General features: G+C 40.9%; 1 protein-coding gene across 1 annotated transcript in view; it reads left to right on the top strand.

The window, feature by feature from the left end:
* USH1C (USH1 protein network component harmonin) overlaps positions 1-4,858 on the top strand; it is a 78,629-nt gene extending 73,771 nt beyond the window's left edge. The window contains exons 22-25 of the mRNA XM_066619390.1: positions 671-724; positions 1,426-1,525; positions 3,710-3,819; positions 4,799-4,858. Of these exons, the coding sequence (XP_066475487.1) occupies positions 671-724; positions 1,426-1,525; positions 3,710-3,819; positions 4,799-4,858 (324 nt within the window). The remainder of the gene's footprint in view (positions 1-670; positions 725-1,425; positions 1,526-3,709; positions 3,820-4,798) is intronic.
* Positions 4,859-13,499: the final 8,641 nt, after the last annotated feature.

The raw sequence follows: 13,499 nt of genomic DNA, 5'->3' as shown, positions 1-13,499 counted from the left end.
TCTGAAGTGCAGCCATTTATTTTCTTTTATTTGTGTTGCAACTCTGAAACTGCCTTCGACATTTGCATTTTCAGCTTTTTATTATAATTTTTTTAAATGTCTTTACATGTACCCACATTGAAATACATTAAATGCAAGGAATACAATGCATAACACAAAGGAAAATTTTCCAGAAAGAACAAAATTTCCTGAACCTTTTCTTTTCCATTGAACTATAAAACTTAATGAAAATTGCATACACCCCTCCAGCTGCTGTTTCATCAGGAAGCGAATCTTTCATTGGTGCCAATGGACGTTTTGCTTCTGAGGCCAATAGCACCTTCAGTGGCACATCTTTTATTGGGACCATAACTCCACAGGAAAGAGATATTGGACTCTTTTTTGCAACACCCCTGTCCCAGTAAAATTTCTTCCCTGCATGCTACTATTGTAATCATGATCAAACCCTCTCCTCTGAAACTCCCTCAAGACTACCCATGTGACATAAGTCATTTGGTCCAAAGTTAAGGCAGGAATCACTGTGTAAGCTTGAGAAGTTTCATGTGCTACAGAGATCAGATCTGTTAACTGCTCATGTTACATTTTAAATTGCTCACTTTACATGATATATTCTTTTCATTTGCATTTGAAAAATGCCAATGAGTTCTTGATGTTCCTTCAATTCTGCTAGTTTTCACCTGACCAGATTATGGGGAAAGATGTACGGCTTCTGCGCATCAAGAAGGTAATATATGTGACAGGATGGGTAAATTGGTGAGGCTCTAGGTCTAGGAGGTCCATCTGGACATATGATATGGCACCAGCGTTCAGTTCCCAAAATGAGAGGTGCTAGAAATATCATGGCTAAAAACTGAATGTACTTTGGAAATTGCATAGGTTGTCATTAGTGAAGATAATTTGAATGTATCGTATAATATATATGTATAAAACCAAATATGATGAAAAGATTAAACCAATTCCAAGAAAATTCCCAGACAATTTTCCTTATGCTAAACTATATGCACTGTAAGCCAGTGCAGTAGGTATCTGCAAAATGTAAGTACTCTTAAAAATGTTATTAGACTGCTACTCCATCCATATAGATTGCTCCACCTGAGTGTCCATGTATTGTCACAGCCTGTGTGTGATGTGCATGGACAGGGTCTGGTATGGCATCTGTGAGTGCAAGTTATGCATTGAATGCATGACTTCAAGATCTTAATTCATAGATGTAAGTGATAATTGAAGAAGTGAATTGCTGGTTCCTGTTCCCATGTAATGGTTACTTCTGACTATTGATAGAATTTTGGTAGGGTTTTTTGTTTTGTTTTGTTTATTTTTTAATGTAAGGTTTAAACCTGGAAACCATTCAAGCGCTGAGCAATATGTTCCTTTTCAGAAAGGTGCTCTTATTTAATATTTTCTGAACTATAATTTTTTTAACAGGAAGGATCATTAGATCTTGCAGTGGAAGGTGGCATTGATTCCCCAGTTGGAAAAATAGTGGTGTCGGCTATTTATGAGGGGGGTGCTGCAGACAAGCATGGTAGGTAGCCACAATTGAAAGTGCATGACATCATATCAATTAAATTAACTAATTACTTAAAACATTTGCAAACTTTCAAAATTTCCAGCGCAAAAATAGCCGGCACAGACTTAACAAGCCCCATTGTGGGGCTTGGGGCTGTCAGGCCTTTGGCATCCCAGGCCCTGAATTGTTGTAAGCCAGGATGTGGCAGGAGGGGTCTTGATGTCCAGGCCTGGCATGAAATGCCAATAAAGGAACAGCAGCAGCACTGTATATATATGCTGATGCAATCAGCTGCACCTGTTGCATGTGGGAGTCATGTGACTTGGGGAAAGATGTGTGCTGCGTCACGTAGGCTATGGAAGAATGGTGCAATGCACCACTGGACAGCCAATCAGAGTGGGTCACAAGACCATCTTGTGACTATGAGGTCGCCCTACTCTGATTGGCTGGCCCCAGTATATATGGGGCAAGCACAGACTCCTGGGTGTGGGTTGATGTGGTGGAGTTTCTGTGTGCCGTGCTGCTGGTTTGTGTACTGATTTGGACTGCCTTGTTGTGACTGTGATTTGCTGCATCCCTGACTTCTGTTTGACTGACTACTCTTCTGCCTGCTCCTTTTACCAATACATGCTTCTGCAACAAACAAGTCTGTGTCTGCTTCTTTGGCTCTGTTTGGAATCACCTGCTTCTTGTGCTGTCTTCCTACGCTCCCATGCCACTTTGCTATTGGAAAAGCAAGGGCTATCCTCCCCTGCTGACCTGACAAAAGTCCCCTTCCCCCGATAACTCTGGTGGCCCCAGCAGTGCCACTGGAAGCAGTGGTTGCCATTTTGGCACCAAACTGCTGCACCTGGCAGCACCGCTGGAGATAGGATTGGGCTGCCGGAGCCCAGTCCTATCCTAATTTCCAGCACTGATGCAGCCATGCCAAATGGGGTGTGGGCTGCGTTTTGTGGTGGGGTGACAGTCACAGGGGCCTCTTTAAAGTAAGGAAACATTTATTCCCTTAAATTTGGTTTGCATTGTGGCTTTATCAGTGCTGGAAAGTTAAGCTTGGGCCTTAAGTGCTTTATCTATGAGCCATCTGAGATATTCTGGAAAAAGAAATTATAATTTGGCAAAACTATGTTGAATCTATTGCAGTTAACGTATCCCTCCCAGAGTGGGTGCTTTGAGCATATGTACTGAGATAAATTACACTGTAATCAAGGAGACTACCCATTGTGTCAAAGTGCTTAAATTGAAAAGACTGAACAGGCTTTGTAGCATCAGGTTGCTGGGTTCCCTGAGCCAAAACCCTGCTCTATTCTCCAATACCTGATGGTGCATGGGGTGCGACTACTACATGCTGCTAATGGCACTGGGGGTTCAGGAGTCAGCCTGGCCAAATTGTCCCTCAATTCAGCATGGGGCCTTGAATGGTATCTGACCTGGCCAACCTCTGACTCCACTGTTAGAGACAAGCATCTTCCTCAAGGGTTTTAGCATATACTGTAATGTTGATAATGTTTTGGCTACTAACCAAATTCCAGTTGATCTGCTCTGTTCATTGTCTGCATTATCCCTATTAATGTTATCACAGTACATGGGGTGTCATCCTAACTGACTTTGGGAAGCCAGGATTTTTATTTCATTCTTATTTCATTCTTTCAGTTACATATGCTGCAATTCGAAACACACTTTCTTGGGAGTACATTCTGTTGAATTCAGTGGGATTTACTTCTGAGTGAAGATGCCTTGCCTTGCGTGTTTGGATAGTCCTACTATTCCAAAACTTTCTAGCAGTAACTCTGGTAGATGCAGCACAAGGAAAAAGAACCATATACAACAACATCATAATTAAGAAGGAAACAGTAGAATACTTTATAGATTCACACTGGAATACTTTTATCTTAGAATCTTTATTACTTCTGAATATGATTTTAAAAATTTCCTCTGTAAAAAATGCCCATTAACATGTAGAAGTTAGTTTCAGTGACCAGCAATAAGAAGACATCATTTTTGAGTTCTAGTTCCTGCTTTCATTTCAGAGACATTACTATGACCTGATGGGGCATACGATTCTCTGTCTAGGATTCTAGCCTTCAAAATCAAGCTCCAGTTTGATTTTGCTAAGTAGTGAATGCCTGTGGAATTCAGTCAGAAAATGTCTCATTCCTATGTCTTGTATGTCCTATTGCTATGCCTTTCTTTTATCAGGAGGAATCGTGAAAGGGGATGAAATAATGGCTGTGAATGGCAAGATTTTATTGGACGTTAAGCTGGATGAAGCTCAGGCATCTCTTACCAAAGCCTGGAACATGGGTGGGGTAAGTGAATAGATTCCTATGTAAATATTTATTTACTCTCTCTCTCTCTCTCTCTCTCTCTCTCTCTCACACACACACACACACACACACACACACACACACACACACACACACACACACGGAGTTCTCAAAGCTGCATACAACTTAAAGTAAAAAAAGCAAACTCCAAAAATAGGAAGGAAATTAAATTGCAATAATTCAGCTAATAATAATAACAATTCAGCATTTAGTTATACATTCAGCTATGATCAGGAGGTAGGAAAGTCACCACAAGGCTTCTTATCAATGTGTTGAATGTTGCATTGTAGTCCTATTTTAACAATTCAGCGGGTGGATTGATTAATGGCCCAATCATCATTACAATGATGCAGAGGTACCAACAGGGCACATGCTGTAACCAATGGTGGTGGTGTGTGTGTGTGGGAGGGGGGGGTGTGATCAGGAGGCCTCCCAGTGGTAAGGAAAGGTATTTTCTACTTACCTCTGTGTAAGCCTCCTGATGGCCTATGGGTCACCTCAGACCTAAGGAGAAAAAAGGGATGAGGCAGGCTCAATAAGAGGAGAAAGGATCCAGGCACATGTGACATTGCTGGGATAACACTCCTCCCCGCTTCTGCACTCACCGATCTCCATTGCAAAACTCCCTCTGCCATCCCCCTCCTTGTCCACAAGATTCACCTACCAGAGTCAGTGCAATTCAGTCTCCATTGCGGCAGCTGCGACTGGACTGGCAGTGGTGTGACCTTTGCACCATCGCTGGATGAAGAGTCCACTGACTTAAATCGGCCGCAGGATTAGACCATAATATAACATTTGGTTTAAATACTTGACAAAACACGTGTAGTGATTATGGTATAAAAAGAATTTTTAATAAAAGAAAATTGTTGTAAAGTATTCTAAAATGAAAAGTCCGCTTTGAAGAGTTAATTTTTCCGTAGTCTAGTCATTTATATGTCATGATGACATCCTTCTTTTGCAGGATTGGATTGACTTGGTCATTGCAGTGTCTCCTCCCAAGGAATATGATGATGAAATGTAAGGCTTCATTTCTATGGTCATGTTCATGTACTTGTTCACAAAAAGTAAACTAGCAGTGCCCTTTTTATGTCCTCAACTGGAGTACCTGGATTAAGATCCATCTTTTGTTACACCATTTTTAAAAAGATGTAGTCAACCTGGACAGATCTGTACAAGGCGGAATCAGATGATGACTGAACTTAGTAGAAAGCTGATTTAACAGGAGGAAAACATGATAGCAGCCAGCAATAGATTGCCATAAAAAGAGAGGGGAAGTGATTTTTTTTTTCCTGTTGAGGGCTACTGAGGGGACAGCAAGAAGGCAAAGGCAACAAAATCAGTGTGTCAGGAAATGCTCTGGTAAAAGAGTTACTTGTTTCACATGAAGTGTCTTCCTGGAAGAAAAGCTATAAGCAAAAAGCTTATTGCTAGATGAGCAGGCAAGTTGCCTGCAGCCTAGAAGGGAGAGTAAGAGCAACAAGAAGCAGGAAGTGAACATTTGCTCTTAGCCCAGGGGTGCTCACACTTTTTTGGCTCGAGAGCTACTTTGAAACCCAGCAAGGCCCAGAGATCTACCAGAGTTTTTTTTTTACAATGTTCGCGCCATCATAACATATAACATTTATGTGTACAATGTATGTTGGTGTACCTTGAGCCCCACTGAGTATAACAGGACTTACTCTTGACTAGACATGCCTAGGATTAGGCTGTGAGGCTGCAATCCTAGCCACACTTACCTGGGAGTAAGCCCCATTGAGTACAATGGGCCTTACTCCCGGTGTTTCCTCCCAGAGGCACCTGAAGGGGGGGTCAGCACTCCGCGATCTACTCATTTTGCCTCGCGATCTACTGGTAGATCGCGATCCACCTGTTGAGCACCCCTGTCTTAGCCTCTCTTCTGGGCTGCAAGCTACTTGCCTACTTGTCTGGCTATAAGCTTATTGCTTATAGCATTTATTCCAGCAAGACACCTTATCACTTCATGCAGATGTAATATACATAAACAAAAGTAATGGGGCATGGGGATCAGTGGATAACTGGATCCATGGACACCAGGTCCGCAGATACTGGGGGCACCTATATAGTCCAATAAGTTTATTTGTGCAGTTTATATGAGTTAAGGCATGTGTTGAAAATGTTAACCATTAAGATGACTGTCAAAAATGTATCTATCACATTTTCATTGGCATATTTGTATAGAATTATCCCAACAATAAGAGGAGACCTGTGACACAAACCTTATCATCCATAATTGGGTGATATTCAGTGAGTTATGGCAAACTACACTCACTGATACCATCACCGAAAATAAGTTGTTCCTGAAAATAGCTGTTGTTATTAGATCCTGTACAGATCACAAACAAACAGAGGAATAATTTCCTTCTTGTGTCTTTCATATTCTGTATATTTCGCTCTAGTAGTCCATCATCTGTCACTCCTAATCCAAACAGAAAGGTTTTTGAAGGCAGTGCACCTGTACACAGAGAAGGGTTTCTCCTGCAGCTGTAACTACTGCAGTATTACTCATGGTGAATAACAGAGCTGGGTACACATATTACGTTCTTGTGCAAATGCATACATTTCAAAGCATGTGCCTGCCTGTACATTGCACGTCGCTGGAAAACTATCAGAATGTTCTTTGGGCTTTGGTATTGCTGAATTTTTTTTCTAAACTTGATGAAATGTTTACAATTCTAAAACCTTTCCCAGTAGCAAAACTATTCATACATCATGCATACGTTTACTATGTGATATGTCATAGATAATGCCATTTTCCTCTAAATATTTCCAGTTTCTCTTCCTTTTCAGTCTCCTCTTGCAATGTTGCCAATTCCCCTCATCTATGCTGCCCAATTTCACCATGTCTCCCTTCCACTGAGCATTTTCCAAGATCCAGTCCCATCAGACATCAGCATACCTGCATGTACAATTAGAACAATCTTCAAGAATAAAAACATTTCTGTTTTCAGAATTTACAGGGACCAGTGCAATGCACAGTTGCATGTGTTAAAAGTCCCATGAAAATCAATTGTTTAATCATCTCCAAATCCAGCTGTCCAAAGAACAAATACTCCTGTTTTGTTTAGTGTTGCTTTGCCACTCTGTTATAGACTGACTTATAATCTATCATTTTACCTTTAATTGTTGTTCAGATGTTCTCCTCATCAATTTCATTTTATAACAGAGTTGATGTGAACTTCTTAAACCATGGTTTCTAAAAATGAGTCATGCCAGTACAACAAAGCTTAGGGTAAATTTTGCCAATTAGAGTTCTAGTTGCATATAAATTATAGAAGGTTTGCCTTCTATGAGGCAGTGGGGTGGCAGAGTGGGGTGGGGGGAGAAAATGCAAGGGACAGACCAATCCTACTAAACTCCCTGTGTGGCGATGCAGCCATGCCAATGGGCTGGTCACAGTTTTGAACTACAAAGACCACCCTGAGGTAAGGTACCATTTGGTAAGCTCTCGCTGCCCCGCTGGCACAAGCCAGTGGACCCAGGAGGGCAGATCAAGGCTGGCACAGGGATAGGATATCTCTTTCCCAGACTTAATCCATCCTTCTCTCCATCTCAGTCTCAGCTCCATTCATCTCCCTTACTGCCTCTTTCCTGTCTCCCACGCTGACTTAACAGTGCCAGGGCTCCTTCCCTGTCTACTGGCATGCAATCCTGGCTGCTCATCACTTGTGATGCTGGCCAGGCTGCACTGAATGGCCTGTTGCACTTTGCAACAGCTGTAAAGGATCATGCTGCTGGAATGCAGTTGCAGCAGCATGAGGCCATATTAAGACTGGGCCATGAGTCCTGCTTCCTCTTCTTTGTGTTTCTGGTATAGTATTCTAAACTTTCACATCTCTCTTCAGTGATATATGAGCTGCAGACACAGAAGCATCTCATGCATCCCAGCATAGGATTGCTGAGCAGGTTCTCCATTAACATGTTACATCAGAAGCACAAAGAGAGGAAAAAAATAGTGACTCATTTCTTTGTCTTCTCCTCCAACTTATCATCACATTCACTAAACCACTGTCAGCAAGCCCTCTAAAATAAATGGAAACTCCATACCACTAAGTTGAAGTAAGTTTTATGCTCTTCATGTTGACTTGCGTGAGTTGTTTGCGAACATCCTCTGAAAGGTTAGATGCTGTAAAAACACCAAATTTTCTCTCCTTGTGAGTCAGCTTTGCTGTCTGATCACAGTTTGACAAAGATGGACTTTAACAAGTTTTCTTTTTCCCCTATTGCAGGACATTTTTTTAATAACATGGGAGAAACCAAATATATGCAAGAAAGCCACAGATTCCTAGGTATCAGACCACTTTTGTCAAATTGAAACCTCTTTCTGTAGAGAAGTGTGAATAAGATGACCTTGAGATGCTGACAATGATTCAAGGCACACTTTGTGTCTGGACTCTTGGAGCAACATATCCTTTTATTTCCTGCCATAAGCCATGACCAGTGTCTGATTATCATTTCCAGGAGCTGATGATAAATAATAAAAGGAGTCAGGGACCAATTTTACAAGTATCCAAAGTGCACTGCATGAGTAATTCCTTAGACCTAGTTATGACTGCAAAGGAGGATTATATCCTTTCCGCTGGCAGATTTTGGATTACAGATTCAGAAACCGTTTTGCCAAGGGATAGTGAAAAATGCTCAGTTCACTATAACATATTTTCTCATACAAAAGAGAGCTTTGTGCATACTTTATATTCTAATCAAATAGGGCCACCCTTTGAAATTCATGCTGTTGCCATTTCATTTATTGAATATGTTGTGCTTGGACATGACCTGTCCAGCCTGCACCTTGAGTTTTAGTGTACAATTCAGAGATTCCCACCAATTCAACTGAATTACATTTGTGTAAATTGTCACTCAGTTCTTGTCTCCCAAGTAATATTTTATTTGGTCTTCTTTCCTAAGAAGTGAATTTCATGCATTAAGTAACACTTTAGTAATTAGCCTCACTGTAATAAATCAAATCAATCTACCATCCAGTGAAAATAAAATGTTGGAATTCAGTACATAGAAAAAGCCACAGACATGTTTTTCCTCCAAATATTCAGCATGAATTTATTGCTACCCATGTATCTGGTATTGTATTAAACACATCATCCCCAACTGAGATAGCTTGCAGTCTACAGTAGAGGGTCAAAACAAGGATGGCAAGAAAGGAATAGTGAGAATGGATGGAGTTAGAAAGTACAGAAAAGAGAAAGCCAAAACAGTACCAGAAAAGCTTTGGTGAATAGTTGAGAATTAATGAAGAAGATTGATAAATAGAAACAGTTGAAGATTAACAGTGCAATCCTGAGCTGCACATGGGCCGGCGCAAGTCCCTTGGGGGACTTTTGTTACCTTCCCCCGGGTAATGGAAGTAGCTCAGCAATGGGGCTACTCAATTCTGTGGTAGCTCTTGGGCTCGCACAGAATCAAGAGCCTCCATGTAGGGCTTCGTAGAGCAGGAAGTAGGAGGGGCTTCTCGCACTTTTGTTCCCTCACCTGACAACGGCTGTGCAAAGCAGAGGCAGCAGAGCCAGCAACAGTGCTTCTTTTTATTGTGATTGTGGTATGTGATTGTGGTATGGTGATTGTGGTATGGCCACGGTGAACACCTGAAAGAGCTGAGAAGGGAACAAATCATGGAAAAATCAATTTATTATTGGGTTCACATTACAATATTTTTATAATATGATGGAGTATCTGGAATGTATTCGTATCATAAAGTGGGGATCCACTGTATTATATCACACAACTGTCTCATGTTTATTTCTGAATCTCTCTGAACAGGCCCATGTTGTGCAAGTCAGGCAGGCAAGTTTATTGTATTGCCAAAATTGCCATGTTGTGATGAATACAATCTGTCAAAATGTATATCAACAAAACAGTCCTACAGATACATTCATTACCGCATTACAGATGTTTTAGTCTATGTGCTGTAATCTAATCTGAATTCAACTGTGCACTTTCTTACCTTTGGTGTAATTTTCTGACTCAGAAAGCAAAGAGAAAACAGTTTTTTAAAACATTCATAGAGCACATTGATAACATGAATCACACAAAGTGTTTTTTAATTGCTTTTTAAATTGCTGTTTTGAATCTCAGCAGTCAGTATGTGCATATTCTTCATTTCTGTCTATTCAATTTTTTCTTTTGCTTTATATTTCACATGTACTCTTGTTCCTGTGCCACAAGATACCAAAGTACGTGTGAGAATTTCTTAACTGCCTTTTCCTGCAACAGAGTATTTTAAGAATAAAATGGTTGTTGCCAAATATAAGAATGACTGTATGTTTTAGTAGCAGTTCATTGATTGATTGAACCAGTGTACTGGTTTGCTTCAAAACAAAAGCTTTGAGTGGATAGAATTAATTGGCCAGGTTCCACATAACTAAGTGATAAGGGGGCTATTGCTCCGTGCTTTGCATGTAGAAGTTCACAGGTTTGATCCCTAATATCTCCACAGTAAAAATGATTGCATGTAAGCTTGGCCCAGAATGACCAAAAGATCTCCGTCTGAGACTCTGGAGAACAGCTGTCATGGCCACAACACATATGACATTACAAATGTCAATCAAAGTACACCAGGTCAAGTTCCTTGCTTGCACACAGGGGCTATAATTCTTTGTCCCGCCTGCTCTCATCCTGACCCGGAGCCCCCTCTGCAGGTGCTCTTTGACAAAAAAAAAAACAACTCTATGGCACCAGTGGAAGTTTTTCTTCCTTGTAAAATACAATGGGTGGGAGGACTGTGATATGAATGGGGAGAGGGGAGATTTGTTTTGGTTGCTCCTATCATGGCTGCTATCCAGGTGGCAACTAGTATTTGACTGCAATTCACACTTTCCTGCATGTTAATCCTTTTAAACTCAGTAGGACTAACTTCTGAATAAACATGAAGAGGATTGTTCTGTCTGACAAGAAAAAAAAACTCTCATGAATGCCAATAAATAGATCACAGTGCATTGGACTTTATTTATATTATTATTTAACTTTCTTTCAATATATGGACATTCTGATTACAAGAGGTCTCAATGCCACATTATCACGAATGTGCTCTGTCACCAGCATTTGACATAGGCAGATGATGAACAAAATGATCATCAAGCCTCCTAGGAATATTTCAAGTTTCTCATGGCCATTTATTTGATTTAAGTTTGCTTTAAAAAAACAAAAAAACACTGACTGTCTTGATGGGACAATAAACCAGAGTAAGATTTTCTCACAACAGTTAAAAGTCAGTCATAGTCTCTTAGGAATTTCTTGGCCATGCTAGTATTAGCACAAGTCTTTCAACATATCACAAATCTCAAAGGGAAACAGGAACTACAACAAAACTAGGCAAAACACCTTACATGCTAACAGTTTACTTTGGCAGGAGCAATCATAGACAGCAGCCTATATAATCAAATGCATGAAGAGATCTGAAAAGTTGATGGTATATGCCTATATGAATATAATGGGAGTACAGTATAGTGTAGTATAGTGCACTGTGTATGAGTGCAGTTGGCAGTGAATTTTAACTTCTGAATTTACTATTGTCCACATGTGCGTATAAACTAAGGGAGTGGTTCTCAAACTTTTAGCAGAGGGACCCACTATTTAGAATAAGAATCTGTCAGGACCCACTGGAAGAGATGTCATGACTGGAAGTGACATCATCAAGCAGGAAAATTTTTAACAATCCTAGGCTGCATTTACCCAGGAGTAGAGATGTAAAATTTCGGGAAATTTTGAAGCTTGGAAAAAACCCGGTTTTTTTCTGGTTTTTTTTTGTTGTTCTTTTGAAAAAACAGAAATTTTCAGAAAAATTGAAAAAAATACTACATTAGCACTTTTTTCTTTCTTTTCCAGATTGAAAGTCATTTTAGGAACATAAAATATGACTATAGACAATTTGGCTTGGCATAAAATTATCACAGCTAGCATATTAAAAATATAGTATATCCAAACAATTATTACAACAGAATTTACTTTTTTTATAATATTTATTTGTAATTGTAACAAATGGAGCAACACTCTCCTGAACTGTTTACTAGTTTATGTGGAAAAGACAAAAAAAAACTCCACAAAATATTTTTTAAAAATCCAGAAGTAACAATTATTCATATTTCCTCTCCACAGCATTAAATAAAAATAAAAAAACTCATTCTCATAAAAAAAAATGGAAGAGGGGGAAATGTATAGAAGGGAGTGGGACTAAGATTCAATGAAAGGGCATGAAATTTAATTAGAATCGTTTTCTGATCTGTAATTATCAGTATACGTTTCAGAGCCCTATCCTGGGCTTGGTGCTGTGGCTTCGTGCCGCTAGGCTAGCGCTGGGCTAGTGCGGGGTGGGTGCTGAGCCTCCGCCACTCAGCAGTCTCACAGACTGCCGACCCGTGGTACGGTAAGCGGGGGCAGGGAAGAGGGTGGGGAGGAGGTGCTCCGAGGAGGGGGGAGGCCGGCAGGGGGGGTGGAGAGAGTGCAGGGGAAGGCGTGACAGGGAGGCGGGGGGTGGGAAGGGGGGGCAGGCGGGAGGCGTGCTGGGGGAGGGAGCAGTGAGGCGGGTCCATGGAGCTCTGCTCCACCGGATCCTGTCCGTTTGTGGAGGGCTCAGCGCCCTATGCAAGGTCAATGGTAAAGAGAATAGCCCCATTGCAGGGCTGCTTCTCTTACCCGGGAGAAGGGGACGAAAGTTCCCTTCTTCCGAGGTGCCGCCTGCAGTAGCCTGAGGATTGTGCTGCCAGTCTCTGCTTCTGCAGCTCCTCTGTTGTGTCTGTAATTAGCACAGTTATTATGGACTTCCAAAAACTGAAGGTTTGCCTGGATTGAAACAAGCTTCCCTACCCTTTCACATGTCAGTTTATTTCTTGATTTAGTGTGAGTGTTTCCAAACATAGACCAGATTCTTTCACATGCTACAGAAGATGGAGGAATCTGAAGAAGGTGAGAAACAAGAAGAGTCAGAGGCTGTATTATGCAAAGACCTTGCCACCATGTTGCAGGAGGAATATGTTTGACAGAATCCCAGATTGCATTCCTGGACCAAATCCCTGAAGATGTTCTATATTCTGCAACATTTGAAAGTACCTTCCCAACATCAAGTCCTAAATGTGACTTGCTTGTCCTCAGTGCACAGAAATCAGAATAATCTGATACCATAAATATTTGTTAGAAATGATTTGGAAAATATTTGAACACCTTGTCTTAAAATATCATGTTAAAATAAAACATCCCATATTCAATTTTCTTTCTTTCTTTTCTTTTTTCAATTTTTCAGAAAAAAAACATAAAAGGCTTCAGCAAAAAAACAGAAAATAACCAGGTTTTTTTCCAAATGTTTCCGGTTTTTTTCCAGGCTTCACATCTCTATCCAGGAGTAAGTTCCATTGACTATCATTGTTAAAAGCATATACGCAGTAACTTGTTAAAAGTACAGATCTGTAACATTTTCCCAAATGTTACACATGCCAGTCTAAGGACACAATCCAAACTGCACCTTGGGCCAACGCAAGCCCCTTACACCAGCCCAGGAGGGTCGCAAATGTGCCATAAGGCATGTTTGCGCCTCCTTATGACAAAGCCACATCGGCGCAAGGAGATGCGCTGACACTCAGAGGCTGAATCCAGCCTCTTTGGCGGCTTCCCTGCTGAGTCTTGCGTTGGCCTGGCTGGGC

The sequence above is a fragment of the Tiliqua scincoides genome, chromosome 1, assembly GCF_035046505.1.
Source record: "Tiliqua scincoides isolate rTilSci1 chromosome 1, rTilSci1.hap2, whole genome shotgun sequence".
In the NCBI taxonomy this organism is placed as follows: Eukaryota; Metazoa; Chordata; class Lepidosauria; order Squamata; family Scincidae; genus Tiliqua; species Tiliqua scincoides.
This window is presented reverse-complemented; position numbering and strand designations above follow the sequence as displayed.